At 40.3% G+C, this 17,478-nt stretch overlaps 1 protein-coding gene across 14 annotated transcripts in view; it reads right to left on the bottom strand.

The window, feature by feature from the left end:
* Positions 1-1,167: 1,167 nt before the first annotated feature.
* LOC124870306 (protein-serine O-palmitoleoyltransferase porcupine-like) overlaps positions 1,168-17,478 on the bottom strand; it is a 65,402-nt gene continuing 49,091 nt past the window's right edge. For 4 of the 14 annotated variants that reach the window (XR_007038743.1, XM_047368994.1, XM_047368984.1 and 1 more), the window contains one exon: positions 1,168-1,740. Coding sequence is in view for 11 of the 14 variants with exons in the window: in XM_047368984.1 (XP_047224940.1) it covers positions 1,639-1,740 (102 nt within the window). In the remaining 3 variants the exon portion in view is untranslated. Of the gene's footprint in view, positions 1,741-6,822; positions 7,475-16,182; positions 16,247-17,478 lie in introns of those variants that run through there. The other 10 variants (XM_047368952.1, XM_047368945.1, XM_047368937.1 and 7 more) reach the window with 6 other exon arrangements.

The raw sequence follows: 17,478 nt of genomic DNA, 5'->3' as shown, positions 1-17,478 counted from the left end.
TAGCTATCAGGAGATTTTGGAGCACTTCATGCTTCCATCTGCTGAAAAGCTTCATGGAGATGAAGATTTCATTTTTCAGCACGACCTGGCACCTGCTCACAGTGCCAAAACCATTGGTAAATGGTTTACTGACCATGGTATCACTGTGCTCAATTGGCCTGCCAACTCTCCTGACCTGAACCCCATAGAGAATCTGTGGGATATTGTGAAGAGAACATTGAGAGACTCAAGACCCAACACTCTGGATGAGCTAAAGGCCGCTATCGAAGCATCCTGGGCCTCCATAAGACCTCAGCAGTGCCATAGGCTGATTGCCTCCATGCCACGCCGCATTGAAGCAGTCATTTCTGCAAAAGGATTCCCGACTACGTATTGAGTGCATAACTGTACATGATTATTTGAAGGTTGACATTTTTTGTATTAAAAACACTTTTCTTTTATTGGTCGGATGAAATATGCTAATTTTGTGAGATAGGAATTTTGGGTTTTCATGAGCTGTATGCCAAAATCATCCGTATTAAGACAATAAAAGACCTGAAATATTTCAGTTAGTGTGCAATGAATCTAAAATATATGAATGTTAAATTTTCATCATGACATTATGGAAAATATTGAACTTCATCACAATATGCTAATATTTTGAGAAGGACCTGTATTCATTACGTTTTTGGACCTGTAATGACAACTCAGATCACCCAGCTTTTCAGCTGCACTTGAAGCTAGCAGGAATTTATGAATCCCAGAGGAGCTTGGCAACATGAAAACAGTCTCAATAGTGTTTGTGAATGCCAGCTGATGTGTGTAAATGCCAGGTGATCAGTGTGCTCCAACCGATTTGTTCAGCCAATTGAATGATTTGTAAGCAGAGGAAGGTGTTTGACTATGAGAACTGTCATATTTGTGAGGTAAAAAAAAAAGAATCTGGGCATAAAAAATTTATATTTAAGCATGTTTATAAATTAGTTTTAGACAGGCTCAGATTGTTAGATATTTATATGTGGATTATGTTAAATATTTTCAATTATTCTGATTTACACTCAAATTATTTTGCACACTTTCACGAGGCATCTGAGTATTTTTATGCTGATTATTTAGACTCTTCTTCTCAACACTGCAGGCTTAGAAAAACCGTCCATATGTACAACCAAACAGCAAAAACTGTAAATATTAACATTTTCACAGGACACTTTTATTTTTCAAATAACCACAAAGGCTTATATGTTTACAGAAACATTCATGGACTAAAGATTGCAGAAAAAAAACGTCAGTACTCAGGACAGAACAAGAAATATCTGTATAGTTAGAAACCAGGACCAGCTTAAACTCAGAAATATAAACTGAGATGTGATGAAGGGTTTACATGTTTAGGATATTACTTCGTATTTACGGTAATTAGACAACTTTAACTTATTTGTCTCATAACAATGCAGACACTATTAGATCTAAACTACACATTTTATGTTCATTACAGAATCTCACTTTTACTGTTTCAGTCTGACAGATGTTATGTTCTCCAACAGATGCTTCATTTATCACGTCAATAGTTTAGTAAATATCCCACAACAATAATCAAGTTTAAAAAAACATTCTGCATAAAATAGTTTAATGTTGTACAGTTTTTTATCTGCTACAATAATATTACTGAATCAAACGAAGGGAAATCCAGCAAGCAAAAATGACCCAGTGGCTTGCCCAGTTCAGTTCAGACCACCTCTGTATGGTATGGATGGCTGTGTAACCCTTAAAACAGAAACAACAAGTACAGTTTACTCAGGTTTCATCCTTTTTCTCCTCCCTAGGGCAGTGGTGTCAAACTCAGTTACACTGTGGTCAAAATGAAAATCTATCTAATCAACTACAGGTCCTTCTCATAATATTAGCATATTGTGATAAAGTTCATTATTTTCCATAATGTCATGATGAAAATTTAACATTCATATATTTTAGATTCATTGCACACTAACTGAAATATTTCAGGTCTTTTATTGTCTTAATACGGATGATTTTGGCATACAGCTCATGAAAACCCAAAATTCCTATCTCACAAAATTAGCATATTTCATCCGACCAATAAAAGAAAAGTGTTTTTAATACAAAAAACGTCAACCTTCAAATAATCATGTACAGTTATGCACTCAATACTTGGTCGGGAATCCTTTGGCAGAAATGACTGCTTCAATGCGGCGTGGCATGGAGGCAATCAGCCTGTGGCACTGCTGAGGTCTTATGGAGGCCCAGGATGCTTCGATAGCGGCCTTTAGCTCATCCAGAGTATTGGGTCTCGAGTCTCTCAACGTTTTCTTCACAATATCCCACAGATTCTCTATGGGGTTCAGGTCAGGAGAGTTGGCAGGCCAATTGAGCACAGTGATACCATGGTCAGTAAACCATTTACCAGTGGTTTTGGCACTGTGAGCAGGTGCCAGGTTGTGCTGAAAAATGAAATCTTCATCTCCATAAAGCTTTTCATGAAGTGCTCCAAAATCTCCTGATAGCTAGCTGCATTGACCCTGCCCTTGATAAAACACAGTGGACCAACACCAGCAGCTGACACGGCCCCCCAGATCATCACTGACTTTGGGTACTTGACACTGGACTTCTGGCATTTCCTTCTCCCCAGTCTTCCTCCAGACTCTGGCACCTTGATTTCCGAATGACATGCAGAATTTGCTTTCATCCGAAAAAAGTACTTTGGACCACTGAGCAACAGTCCAGTGCTGCTTCTCTGTAGCCCAGGTCCGGGGAATGCAGCACCTGTAGCCCATTTCCTGCACACGCCTGTGCACGGTGGCTCTGAATGTTTCTACTCCAGACTCAGTCCACTGCTTCCGCAGGTCCCCCAAGGTCTGGAATCGGCCCTTCTCCACAATCTTCCTCAGGGTCCGGTCACCTCTTCTCGTTGTGCAGCGTTTTCTGCCACACTTTTTCCTTCCCACAGACTTCCCACTGAGGTGCCTTGATACAGCACTCTGGGAACAGCCTATTCGTTCAGAAATTTTTTTCTGTGTTTTATCCTCTTGCTTGAGGGTGTCAATAGTGGCCTTCTGGACAGCAGTCAGGTCGGCAGTCTTACCCATGATTGGGGTTTTGAGTGATGAACCAGGCTGGGAGTTTTAAATGCCTCAGGAATCTTTTGCAGGTGTTTAGAGTTAACTCGTTGATTCAGATGATTAGGTTCATAGCTCGTTTAGAGACCCTTTTAATGATATGCTAATTTTGTGAGATAGGAATTTTGGGTTTTCATGAGCTGTATGCCAAAATCATCCGTATTAAGACAATAAAAGTCCTGAAATATTTCAGTTAGTGTGCATTGAATCTAAAATATATGAATGTTAAATTTTCATCGACATCATGGAAAATAATGAACTTTATCACAATATGCTAATATTTTGAGAAGGACCTGTATGTCTGAAAAAAGAGTTATTAAAATGGTCCTATTATGCAGATCTCAATGTTCTTAAAGATATCTGAACATTTCTTAATACATCTTAGAATAAACAATTGTATAATCAATGAAGACAACACAAAAGCAGTAACATTCACTCCTCATGCCCTCTTTACTTTCAACAGTTTTCACATGTTTCTTATAAAAATCATTAATCAAAGCAGTACAAAAATCCTCCTGTGAAAAAATAAATAATACTTTTAGAATTATTTGTCTTTTGACATTTTCTGGTGTAATTTAAATCTATTCAACTCTGACATGCTGTGATATAAATCCAACCTAACATTTTGTTAGCTGTAACTTCATCACTGAGAACTTGTTTATCACTACTACAGCTTTGATCATTTTGCAGCTGGAAAGTTCTGATTATTAGAACTGTGCAGTAGACAAAACAAACAAACAAACAAAAAATTGTTGATTGTATTTTTCAATGCAAGCATAAGCCTAATAACTAAGAAAGATGACAATTTCTGGTATTTGGCAGTTGGGACCCAAGCCATGGATTAAAACATGGATAAACATGGACTCTGAACTGTACATAATCGTAGGCCAGTATGAACCTTTCTACAACTCTCAGTGTTACACTAATGTACGTCTAACCCATCCCAGGAAGAGGAGGAGTCATAGCTGGCTCCCAGTGACCTCACTGTTTGAACAAAAATGCAGTGTTCCAACATGGCGGCCTCAATCCATGCGACTTTCAACCGTGGTCGTACTCAGCCGCACGTCAGCTGAAGGTCTTTAAACTCGTGGGCGAGCCTAAGGCCTATCTTCAAAGAATACTTGGATTTATTAGAAATAACCTTTTTTATTATTACTTACAGATGAGCTTTCACACACTCACACACCATATTGATAAAGCATTAATGCTAATGTTTTCACTTTTCTTAAGATATGGATTAGACTCATCACTGACGTATATTATAAGGACAAATGACCTACAGTTTGACATAAAGTTCAGTATATTGGGTCTGATCATGTAACACTCTGTAACTGGGTTGATTAGAATGCTGCAGCTCCACTTAGATTAAGTATTGGACAACTGCTATTACATACTATCAGATAAACAGCACAATGGTGACAGTCTACAGATAAAAACTGAGGGAGTGTACATACAACAGAAGAGTTGGCAAAAAGAACATTGAGCTGACAGAAGCAAATCGGCTGAAATCTGATAAATTAGCATAAATAGCAGAAACATTAGCAAAGAGAAATGGTCATCTGAACTGTTCAGGTAGGAAGACTACGAGAACAGCTAAAGCTAATGTTACCTCAAAACTAGTTGTTGAAACAGAGTATTATAACAGTATAATAAGCTGAAATTAGCTAAAAAGCAAATGCTAGCTAAGATGCTAACATTAGCATGTGGGCTATCACTAGCGTGTTGGATAACATTGACTCATTCCATTCAATTTGTCAGTTTAGCCTTAAAAGTGAAAATAAGCCTAAATGCTAATGTTAGCTCAAATACTAACATTACATGAATGCATTCTCACTTACACACTAGGAACCACCAGTAAACCTGCAGTCTGAGGATGAAGTACTCTGTTATGAATATATGGAACAATCAGATCTCTGATGGAGCTTGATCGTTAAGGGCTTTATATGTGAGAAGGAGAATTTTAAATTCTATTATGTCATTTGATTTGTTTTTCTGTGTTTGATTTTCTGTATCATTGTAATGTTTTACCTCATGTACAGGGCTTTGAGTGCCTTGTTGCTGAAAAGCGCTATATACAGTGTCTTGCAAAAGTACTCGGCCCCCTTGAACTGGTCAACCTCTTGCCACATTTCAGGCTTCAAACATAAAAATATAAAATTCCAATTTTTTTGAAGAATCAACAAGTGGGACACAATCGTGAAGTGGAATGAAATTTATTAGATGTGTCAAACTTTTTTAACAAATAAAAAACTGAAAAGTGGGGCATGCAAAAGTATTCGGACCCCTTGCGTTAATACTTTGTAGCGCCACCCTTTGCTGCAATTACAGCTGCAAGTCGCTTGGGGTATGTCTATCAGTTTTGCTCATCGAGAGACTGAAATTCTTTCCCTTTCTTCCATGCAAAACAGCTCGAGGTCAGTAAGGTTGGATGGAGAGCGTTCGTGAACAGCAGTCTTCAGCTCTTTTCACAGATTAGATTCAGGTCTGGACTTTGACTTGGCCATTCCAACACCTGGATACGTTTATTTGTGAACCATTCCATTGTAGATTTGGCTTTATGTTTTGGATCATTGTCTTGTTGGAAGATACATTTCCGTCCCAGGCTCAGGTCTCTTGCAGACTCCAACAGGTTTTCTTCCAGAATGGTCCTGTATTTGGCCCCATCCATCTTCCCATCAATTTTGACCATCTTCCTTGTCCCTCTTGACAAAAAGAAGGCCCAAACCATGATGCTGCCACCACCATGTTTGACAGTGGGGATGGTGTGTTCAGGGTGATGCTTTTATGCCGAAAACATTTCGTTTTGCATTGTGGCCAAGCAGTTCGATTTTGGTTTCATCTGACCAGAGCACCTTCTTCCACAATTTGGTGTGTCTCCCAGGTGGCTTGTGGCAAACTTTAAACGAGACTTTTTATGGATATCTTTGAGAAATGGCTTTCTTCTTGCCACTCTTCCATAAAGGCCACATTTGTGCAGTGTACAACTGATTGTTGTCCTATGGACAGACTCTCCCACCTCAGCTGTAGATCTCTGCAGTTCCTCCAGAATGATCATGGGCCTCTTGGCTGCATCTCTGATCAGTCTTCTCCTTGTTCGAGATGAAAGTTTAGAGGGACGGCCAGGTCTTGGTAGATTTGCAGTGGTCTGATACTCCTTCCATTTCAATATGATTGCTTGCACAGTGCTCCTTGGGATGTTTAAAGCTTGGGAAATCTTTTTGTATCCAAATCCGGCTTTAAACTTCTCCATTACAGTATCTCGGACCTGCCTGGTCTGTTCCTTGGTCTTCATGATGCTCTCTGCGCTTTGAACAGAACCCTGAGACTATCACAGAGCAGGTGCATTTATACAGAGACTTGGTTACACACAGGTGGATTCTATTTATCATCATCAGTCATTTGGGACAACATTGGATCCTTCAGAGATCCTCACTGAACTTCTGGAGTGAGTTTGCTGCACTGAAAGTAAAGGGGCCGAATAATATTGCACGCCCCACTTTTCAGTTTTTTATTTGTTAAAAACGTTGGACACGTCTAATAAATTTCATTCCACTTCACGATTGTGTCCCACTTGTTGATTCTTCACAAAAATTTGAATTTTATATTTTTATGTTTGAAGCCTGAAATGTGGCAAGAGATTGACCAGTTCAAAGGGGCCGAGTACTTTTGCGAGGCACTGTAAATAAACTTGACTTGACTTAACAGGGAGCCAATGAAGGGAAGCTAAAATAGGAGAAACATGATATCGCTTTATAATTTTCATCAGAACTTTTGCTGCAGCAATTTTGAGTTTTTCAGGTCTGGGGAGTAGTTGCAAAAAGGTAAACAGGGTCCAGGCCAGCCCATGGACCGCCTGCTTGAAGGGCAAAATCATTTTAAACTGCCTGAAATCATTTATTAAATAAGGAGTTGTTCAACATGGCAGGAGAGATTGATTGTCGAAGGAGGAGTAGATGACAGGGAACCGTTAGGTAGATGGTTGAACCGAGAATATAAGAGGTATCTGAAGGATAAAGAAAGTTGGTTGATTAAAGCTGATGAGGAAGGGCGACTTGGTGGAATAAAGTGTAAAGTTGAAGCAAAAGAGCTGAAGTAGGGCCTAAGAGAGACAGAAGCACAAGAAACACTTAGATTTTTAAGAGGTGTTACACTATTGGAATCAAAAGTGCATGATTTATATGAGAAAGCTTCTCAACAGATGACAGAAAAACAGTTTAAAGATTCTGGAAGAACACACACCATGACTACTCGTAGCCAGAGCGGTCCATCCAGATTTCAATGTCCGTTGTTGACCTCATCAGTTGGAATGACAAAATATGTCCCTTTTTCATTGGGAGATGTACAGGCATTAGTGGATAAGTTGCCACCTATTGCAGGATGCGGAGATAGAACAGAATGCTGATTGCAGTAAGAACCCTGATGACACACCCCTGACACGTGTAATGACAGCCCTAGGGAAGGCCATAAGAAATCAGTATCCGCCCCCGTTGCAGTCCCTCAATTCAATTGGGACCCTAATCAGCATCCTAAAGAGCACATTAGTGCTGCAGTGGACACGTGGATGAGACACACAGGAGTTAATCCTAAGGGTGACGGGACAGGAATGGGACAGCTGTTTAAAAAGCCCTATTAAGAGGAGTTCCTGTTGACATGTGTCAAAAGATGAAAAATAATCCTGATTTGCAGGGAACAGACTTCACAAAGTGGGAAAAACATATAATTCACCATTTACATACAGCTCTTGAGGCAGAGAAAAAGAAAAGAGGAGAAAGAGCAGCTCCAGAACCAGCTCCTTGAATTACAGCTGCAAGAGGCCAAAGAGAAATTAAATAAGAGAAAAAGTGATATAACTGAAAATGTAATGTTAGCTGCAGCTCAACCTGTTCCTCTTGCAGCACACACCCCTATGTTTATGTTACCACCTATGACTGATCAGTGCCAAGGAGGGGGGTTACCCCCTCCTCCACCCTATTTATTTTATAATTACAGGTACAGTGGCCCTGTCGTGGAGGCAGATGGCATGTTGGTGGTCAGCTGGTCGTGGTGGATGGTGTGGAGCACCCAGAGGAAGGGGTGGAGCCAGCAGGGCACTGGGAGATGTGTGCTACAACTGCGGTTAGTCTGGACATTGGGCACGCACCGGCCCCGCCTGGGGGTAACAGCAGGGAGTAACGGTCCCTCCTAATGCAGGTATGGCACCTCTACCACCCCAGCAGGGCCAGTATCCACAGATGGGTGGACACCCGTCTTACAGCCCATACTGACGCCCCTGTGGAGGACCAAGGCAGCGTGGGCACAGCAGACCCCATGTTGCCTGCAAAGGTGGGAGAGAACTGTCTGAATTTTTTAGTGGACTTATTCCACCATAACACAGCAACCTCCTAAACCACTGCTCTCTGCTAGCTGAAAAAGGGGGTGTCTGTGCTATGTTTGAAGATATGTGTTGTACTTTTATCCCCAATAACACCGCTCCTGACGGATCTGTCACCCGAGCCTTAGAAGGACAGAGAACATTCAGGGATTGACAATGCATTGGAGCAATGCTTCACTGATATGTTTGGAAAATGGAAAGGTTTAGTCATGTCATTAATGATTTCTATAGCTATTTTTGTTGCCATTATTGTTACCTGTGGTTGTTGTTGTGTACCATGCATCAGGGCTCTGATGGTTCGCATCATCACTGCCACAATTGAGAAGGGGAGTGCTGAATCTAAACCTCCTTCTTATCAGATGTGTGCTTTGACGGACGGACTTCAAACTGGACTCTTTATTGGGGCCTGCCATAGCAATGCAATGCACTGCCTCCCATGCAATGCATGGCACCTATTACTATTCACCTGGTCAAAACCTATCCACTTTAATGCGGCCCGAACCGCAGCGTGCACCCCCACAATATATACATCAAAACGTCCGGCTCGGTCCCGAGAGGTGTGCTATTACTTTTATTGGCGTTTCGAGTTACCATGGCGACGTAATTTACAAAAAACCACCCCCCAAAATCCAACATAGGAATGAATGGAGTCAGGGGCGGAGGAATCCTCAAAATTCACTGTTTTTGAGGCTTTGCTGTATCGCCATACTTTCACCTAGAAACACAGTTTGACTTTCAGTTTGTAGAAAAATCCGCCGGCTCTTCAGAAGTGAAAACGGTTTGTTGATAACTCCTACGGTTTCTCTAAAATTAGACTCCAAGCGACACAAGGTTTGCGAGAAAATCACACTAACAGCGTAGAAAGAGGGGATTTTTTAAGGAAAAATTATTTTTAACTGGCACTCACGGCCACAGATTTCGCTCTAAAGTCACAATTTTCCGGCAGTTTGTAGGGCCGGGCCTCTGCTTTCAGACAATAACTTCAAAATTGTTCCAAGTCTCATAGTTTTTTGTCAAAACACCCTCGATCGCCAAGAGTCAGTAGATTTCTGTAGGCCTTCTCCCATGTATTTTCAATGAGTTTGACCAGTAATCCATGACTGACACCATTTATTGCCATCCTCCTATTTTATACTGTGAATGACATAGAGCTATGAAAATCTCCATGATTGGGGACGAGGAATGGCTGTTGCCAACAGTTTAAAAAAATTTCAAATACCATGTATGGTTTCCGAGATATTAGACTTTGTTCGGGAGCATGTTCAGGCATTTTTGTCTTTTTCTCTATTTTCCCTCTCTTTTCACCTTGTGTTGTGCCTTTATTATTATATTTTCAAAAATAAAGGATTAATATTCTCGATCACCTGTCCATTCTGATAAAAACGGTCCAAGAATGACATCGATCGCCCCTACAGTTTCCGAGTTATGGCCAGTAGTTTGGGAGCATGCGCCTCCATGTTATAAAGCCAGGCCAGGGGCAGACACAGAGTGAGGTGCTGCATGAGTGAGAAACAGCAGGTGTCAAGTTACACTGACGCTCTTTGCTGATTGGCTGATTAATTCCTCATTGTTCTATTCATAGCTCTGTGTATCTCCTACTGTATATGTCTGGATGTGATTCTGTCTTTCCTTCTGCCTCTCTGTGTCTCACACCCACACACATAGACCCACCCACACACACATCCATGGATTACTATCTTTGTGAGGACTTTGCATTGACTTTCATTGATTTTCATTCATTTCTATGGCTTAAACCTGACCCTAACCCTTTGACCATCTTCATAGGAGGCAACTACATGACTGCCATGTTCTGTGGGATACTTAAACACCATGTACTGCTGTTCCAACACCCAGACAACAGTGATTGGCCCTAAAGGGCAATTTCTTTCATCAACCCTCCATGCTTACTAATGATTATTTAAAGCTTATAATAACATACACAATGGTTTTAGAATAGCAAGCATGTTCTAAATTACTAATGGAACTAACCCAGACCTGAAAGGACAACTATACTGGACTTTCAAAATAAGACAAAAATGCTCTGCAAAATAAAAGCCTTTACATTTTAAACAATAGATGATTGCAGGAGTGGGCTTCACACTACTGTTGGAGCTCCCCCAGTGATGGGAATGGGACTATGCTGGTCCTTTGAAACAGGCTTACTGAAACTTCCAAAATAAAAGCCCACACCTTCCATACTTACTAATGATTTTTTAAGCTTATAATAGCATTCATAATGATTTTTAAATAGCAAGCAGGATCTATATAACTAATGGAACTAACACAGACCTGAAAGTACAACCATGTTGGACTTTCAAAATTAAACAAAACATGCTCTACAAAATAAAAGCCTTTACATTTTAAACAATAGATCATTTCAGGACTGGGCTTCACAATAATGTTGGAGCTCACCCAGTGTTGGCCTTTTAAAATAAGGCTTACTGAAAATTTCAAAATAAAAGCCTCAGTCTTCCAGAGTTACTAGTAATATTTTAAGCTGATAATAGCATAGAAAATAGCATAGACAATTAATTTTAATAAAAAATAGCACGCTCCGGTCCGAAAAGCACGCACCAAGAGGCAGGCCCCGTCTAAATTTCTTCCGAAATTTTCTAGTTGGGGCCTGCCATAGCAATGCATAGGAGAGCAGTGCATGGCAGGCACCTATTGTTATTCACCTCTAAACTGGGGTGCCAAATAAAAAGAATCGATGAGAGGTGAGGAGTAATGTAAGAGTTAACTGACGGCCAGTAAAGTTTTCCTACCTCGACACCTGACTCCATTAGTTTCTATGGGGTTTTGGGGCACGGTTTTTCGTTAATTACGTCGCCATGGTAACTCAAAACGCCAATAAAAGTAATAGCACACCTCCCGGGACCGAGCCAGACGTTTTGATATGTATATTGTGGGGGTGCGCGCTACGGTTTGGGCCGCATTAACGGAGACAGAAGAAAAATAATAACTAGAAAATTTCGGAAGAAATTTAGACGGGGCCTGCCTCTTGGTGCGTGCTTCTGGGACCGGAGCTTGCTATTTTTATTGAAATTCATTGTCTATGCTATTTTCTATGCTATTATCTGCTTAAAATATTACTAGTAACTCTGGAAGACTGAGGCTTTTATTTTGACATTTTCAGTAAGCCTTATTTTAAAAGGCCAACACTGGGTGAGCTCCAACATTAGTGTGAAGCCCAGTCCTGAAATTATCTATTGTTTAAAATGCAAAGGCTTTTATTTTGTAGAGCATGTTTTGTCTTATTTTGAAAGTCCAGCATGGTTGTCCCTTCAGGTCTGGGTTAGTTCCATTAGTTAAATAGAACCCGCTTGCTATTTAAAAATCCTTTTCTATGCACTTGTACGCTCACAAAATCCATAGTAACTATGGAAGGTGTGGGCTTTTATTTTGGAAGTTTCAATAAGCCTGTTTCAAAGGACCAGCATAGTCCCATTCCCATCACTGGGGGAGCTCCAACAGTAGTGTGAAGCCCACTCCTGCAATCATCTATTGTTTAAAGGCTTTTATTTTGTAGAGCATGTTTTGTCTTATTTTGAAAATCAAGCATGGTTGTCCTTTGAGGTCTGGGTTATTTCTATTAGTTATATAGAACATGCTTGCTATTCTAAAACCATTGTATATGTTATTATAAGCTTTAAATAATCATTAGTAAGCATGGAGGGTTGATGAAAGAAATTGCCCTTTAGGGTTAATCCCTGTTGTCTGGGTGTTGGAACAGCAGTACATGCTGTTTAAGTTCCCCACACAAAACAGCCACCATGTAGTTGCCTCCTATGAAGCTGGTCAAAGGGTTAGGGGTCAGGTCAGGTTTAAGCCATAGAAATTAATGAAAATCAATGGAAGTCGATGCAAAGTCCTCAGAAAGATAGTAATCCATGGATGTGTGTGTGGGAGTGTGTCCGAGTGTGAGACACAGAGAGGCAGAAAGAACGACAGAATCACATCCAGACATATACAGTAGGAGATACACAGAGCTATAAATAGAACAATGAGGAATGAATCAGCCAATCAGCAAAGAGCATCAGTGTAACTTGACACCTGCTGTTTCTCACTCACGCAGCACCTCACTCTGTGTCTCCCCTGGTCTAGGCATTGGAGGCGCATGCTCCCAAACTACTGGCCATAACTCGGAAACCGTAGGGGCGATCGATGTCATTCTTGGACTGTTTTTATCAGAATGGACAGGTGATCGAGAATTAAGCCATCCCTCGTCCCCGATCATGGAGATTTTCATAGCTCTATGTCATTCACAATATAAAATAAGATGATGGAAAGAAATGGTGTCACTCATGGATTACTGGTCAAACTCTCATTGAAAATACATGGGAGAAGGCCTACAGAATTCTACTGACTCTCGGTGATCGAGGGGGGTTTGACAGAAAACCGTGAGACCAAGAACAATTTGACAAACTGACCGAAAATGGTGACTTTAGAGCGAAATGTGTGGCCATGAGGGCGAGTTAAAAATAAATTTTCCTGAAAAAATCCCTGCTTTCTACACTCTAGTAACTGCCATCTCCACTGTAGGAGTGTGATTTTCTCGCAAACTTTGTGTTGCTTGAAGTCTAATTTCAGAGAAACCGTAGCAGTTATCAACAAACCGTTTTCACTTCTGAAAAGCCGGCGGATTTATCTAAAAACTGGAAGCCCAACCATGTTTCTAGGTGAAAGTATGGCGATACAGCAGAGCCTCAAAAACAGTGAATTTTGAGGATTCCTTCCTCCCCTGACTCCATTCATTTCTATGGGATTTTGGGGGGGGGTGGTTTTTCGTTAATTACGTCGCCATGGTAACTCGAAACGCTAATAAAAGTAATAGCACACAATGCATTCAATGCCTCCTATGCATTGCTATGGCAGGCCCCAATAAAGAGTCCAGTTTAGAGGTGTAGAGTAATAGGTGCCTCCATGCAATGCGAAGCAATGCATTCAATGCCTCCTGTGCATTGCTATGGCAGGCCCCAATCATACATTTTAACACAGAAACACATCACGATCAAGTTCACGCACACTCTCACAATCACGCATCCACTGCATGGTACATCAAGATACAAAATAAGGTGATACATACCGATACAGAGCACTATGCATATCCTTGCAAGGATTAAGTCCATAATAAATTAATCTTTGTTTGTATTGAAGGCAAGAGCAAGATGTTTTACAATAAATAAGTAAAGGGATATTTAAGGGGGGGAGGCCAATTATTCCAAGCTGATTGAGCTTTAAACTGAAATGCACAAGGCTCAATTTCTCTCCTAAATTATTGGTGTAGGAAATAAAAAGATAAATGATCAGTATTTCTCAGGCTATATTGTGAACTAAATGGAATTAAGTGTTGTTTTAAATACAGAAGAAAATTGAAATGGATACATTTAAAAGTAAATGACTAATTACGTTTTCTTCTGGCATTGAGAGCTAACCATTTCAAGGACTCGTAGATAAGACAGTGATGAGTCCTATATTGACACCTCAAAATAAATTTACAGAGACTATTATATAAAGCATTTAGAGGATGAAGATTATTACTGACATAAAATAACATCTGTGTGTTATAGAATTTGTGGCTTTAGTTGTGTTTACGGACTGGAAGGCAAAAACATTCTACAAAACGATAAAGTGAAAATTTTAAGGCAACAGGCGTCCAGACAATATTAAATTTAAGATTTCAGCTCAACCAGTTAGCCTCAGATTTATCCAACTCCAAAAGTTGGTTTTTTTAAAAACCTCACAACAAAAAATAAAGTGGCTAGACTTTCACCCATTTAAGACTTACAGGTGGGAGGAAACTTGCTGTCAACCCTCTGTAATTTCTTAAGAATACACCTACCATTGCCTTCTGACCAGATAAAAAAATAATGACCTATATTTAAGACTTGGCCCTCACCGAAAGTAGTAGGTGAATTAAATGATACATTTTATTTAATTGACGGCATTAAAAACAATTGTTCAGACTTATTTATGAATAAATAGAATCTATTGAAGCAGGCTTAAGTATGAATTCATTTTTCAACTTTCACCACATGATGGCACCAAAGGTTAACGAGATGCCACTGCAAGACAGAATACCCTTTCCTTTTTCTAAATGGAATGATTCTCCTTTTCTCTTTCTGAGCTGGTATACAACAAAACTGCAATGTAATTTATTTTTGTCTTCTTTGCGTATAATAATAGTGGAACTAACAACGTACAATTATGATTATGTGTCGTGAAATGAAGAGGGCGAAAAATTGCTGATTTCACTACCCAAGTTTGGATTTTTGTTCTTGTTAGATTGTAGTAGTGGGGCAGCTGTATGATCAAATCGTTTATTTTGAGGTTTTGCAGGTCACAATACTAAGGAGTTAATGATTTTTCTGGAAAGGTTAATGAACAGTCGTCCCACAATATACTGTCTGCCGATGTGAGCAATAACCCTAAACATATACTTTTATCCTAGGTGAAGAAGGCCTGAAAGGTGGCTGGGAACAGCCTGACAATTGGGTCCATTGAAACATTACTTAGGACATAAGATCCCTGGTGTTCAGAAACTGTATGACTGGAAAGATTGGGGCTGGAGGAAAAGAAAGTGTGGTTGAACAGGGTGTAACATGAATGATGTATTGATGTGGGTCATGAGTGAAATCTGCAAGAATCAAATGGTATGTTTTGGTTTCTGTGAGCTCATTATTTGTTTTGTTTTTTGATTTGTAGTTGTGTTAGGACAACCAATGAACATTTGGGAGTACACCAAGTTGTGTTTTTGATTAGTTTTTTCTCTAATGCCGATATTGGCAATATGTGTTTGGATGTTCGCAAGTTGAAACAATTCTCAGGGTTTTAGTTTCAGCAAGTGACAACTTAAAAGTCCAACATATTTTCTTAAGGTTAAATTGGATCCAAATAATCTTTGAGGTGGGAACAAAACCCAGGAGAACCTGTCCTTCTACCATAGGTTTCTGATTTTATAGTTTGATGGTAATGGATTTGGCCGCCCAATCTGGGTTGAGAGAGCTAAACACAATTAAAGAAGAACTGGCTAAAGTTTGTGCTGATACCAACATGACATGGCTGGGTCTGCTGCCCTTGGTGATGTTTTCTATGAGATCATCACTTACTGAGCACATGGGTTTAACACCACATGTGCTGTTGACAGGAAGAACTGTGCATCCAAGCTGGATTCACAGAGAGAGGAATTAATACGTTACGTTAAACAATTGTAATCTTCTGTGAAGTTTTTGTCTCATAACACCCTGGAGGCTCTAACCAAAGAACCACCAGGAGAGACTTAAACAAATTGCACCTGGGGACTGGATATACAGAAAGGTGTTCCACAGATCTTGGAAGGAACCCAGGTATATTGGAAATTTAAAAAAAAACTTGGGAAGAATTTGCATAAGGGGTTGAAGGAGTGCTCAACTATGTCAATTTGAATAACTTCATGAAGAAAAAATATAAATTCCTGTGTGCTTCTGAGGTACTTATTCATAGATATAGTTTTTTTGCAACTTAGATTGTAAATTAGCTTAAAATAAGACTTTGAATTTTTACTTACTGTTGGTGTTGGACAGAACCGCCAGCCGGTCGTGGCAGATGGCTGCTCACACTGAGCCTGGTTCTGCTGGAGGTTTCTTCCTGTTAAAAGGGAGTTTTTCCTCTCCACTGTCGCTACATGCATGCTCAGTATAAGGGATTGCTGCAAAGTCAACGCCAGTGACTGTCCACTGTCTCTACATGCTCATCCAGGAGGAGTGACTTCTGCAATCTGCTGGGTTTCCTTAGATAGAAAAACTTTTTATTCAATTTGAATAAATAACTGAATCTGCACTGTTCAATGCAGATTGAACAGTAATTTAAACTGTTCAATCTGCAAAATCTTCCTGTCACTTCAACGAAATCTACGGCTGCACCAGCCAAATGAGAGCCTAGTCGATGCCTTTGAAAAGCTAACTGCCAGAATTGATTCATTTGGGAAGCAGCAAACCAATACTTCTATAATGGTAGCTAGCATTACTAAACTGGTAGAAATCAGAGATACAAAAGTCGCTGGAATCTCAAAATGCAAGGCCTAAAGGAAAAATGACAACGAACACACTTGTAAAGAAATCATCGATCTCCTCAAAGAAATTGCACCACAGTGGGCTTCAGCCAAGGATACAGTTGTCGACAATATTTATCGACTTAGCAAACATGAGGAAGGAAAAAACCGACAAGTCATGATCCAATTTGTCCTGAGGTTTCAGCGTGACAAGATCTGGAGGCTCACAAAGAATTCCAAATTCTGCAAACAAGCCGGGATCCGCTTCAAAGAGAACTTTTGTAAATTTGACAGGGAGACCCGTGCCACAGCATGGTCACAGATGGAGAAAGCATGAGCTGCCTGGAAAAACGTCTACTACAAGGGTCCTGTCAGATACAATTTAAAATTCAATTCAAAAATACTTTATTAATCCTGAAGGGAAATTAAATGTTGTTTTAGCTCATGTCATGCAGGTTTCTTCAAATAGCTATTGTAGCTGCTAATGGCCGCGGGCAGGAAGGATCTCCTGTAGCGGTCTGTCTTACAGCAGATCTGAAGAAACCTCTGACTGAAGACACTCTGTTGTTGTAGGACAGTCGCGTGAAGAGGAAGCTCAGGGTTCTCCATTATGTTCTTCATTTTATGAAGAAACCTCCTTTGCACAATGATCTCCAGAGGAGTCCCTGGAACAGAGCCAGCCTTCTTTATTAGCTTGTCGAGCTTTGTCAAGTCCCTGGCTCTGATGCTGTTATCCCAGCAGATGATGGCAGAAGAAATCACACTTTCCACAACAGCCTTTTAGAAAATATGCAGTATCTTGCTGAAGGACCTAAACTTCCTCAAGAAGAAGAGTCAGCTCTGTCCCTTCTTGTAGACTGCTTCACAGTTGCATATCCTATCCTGTCTGTTGTCCAGGTGAGCTCTGAGTTCTTTATACTCCTTTACCACCTCCACTACTCCCATGATGCAAATAGTGTCTGACCTATTCC

This window comes from Girardinichthys multiradiatus, chromosome 1 (genome assembly GCF_021462225.1).
Source record: "Girardinichthys multiradiatus isolate DD_20200921_A chromosome 1, DD_fGirMul_XY1, whole genome shotgun sequence".
NCBI classification, from domain to species: Eukaryota; Metazoa; Chordata; class Actinopteri; order Cyprinodontiformes; family Goodeidae; genus Girardinichthys; species Girardinichthys multiradiatus.
Note: the sequence above shows the minus strand (reverse complement) of the source record. Positions and strands in the feature narration are given on the sequence as shown.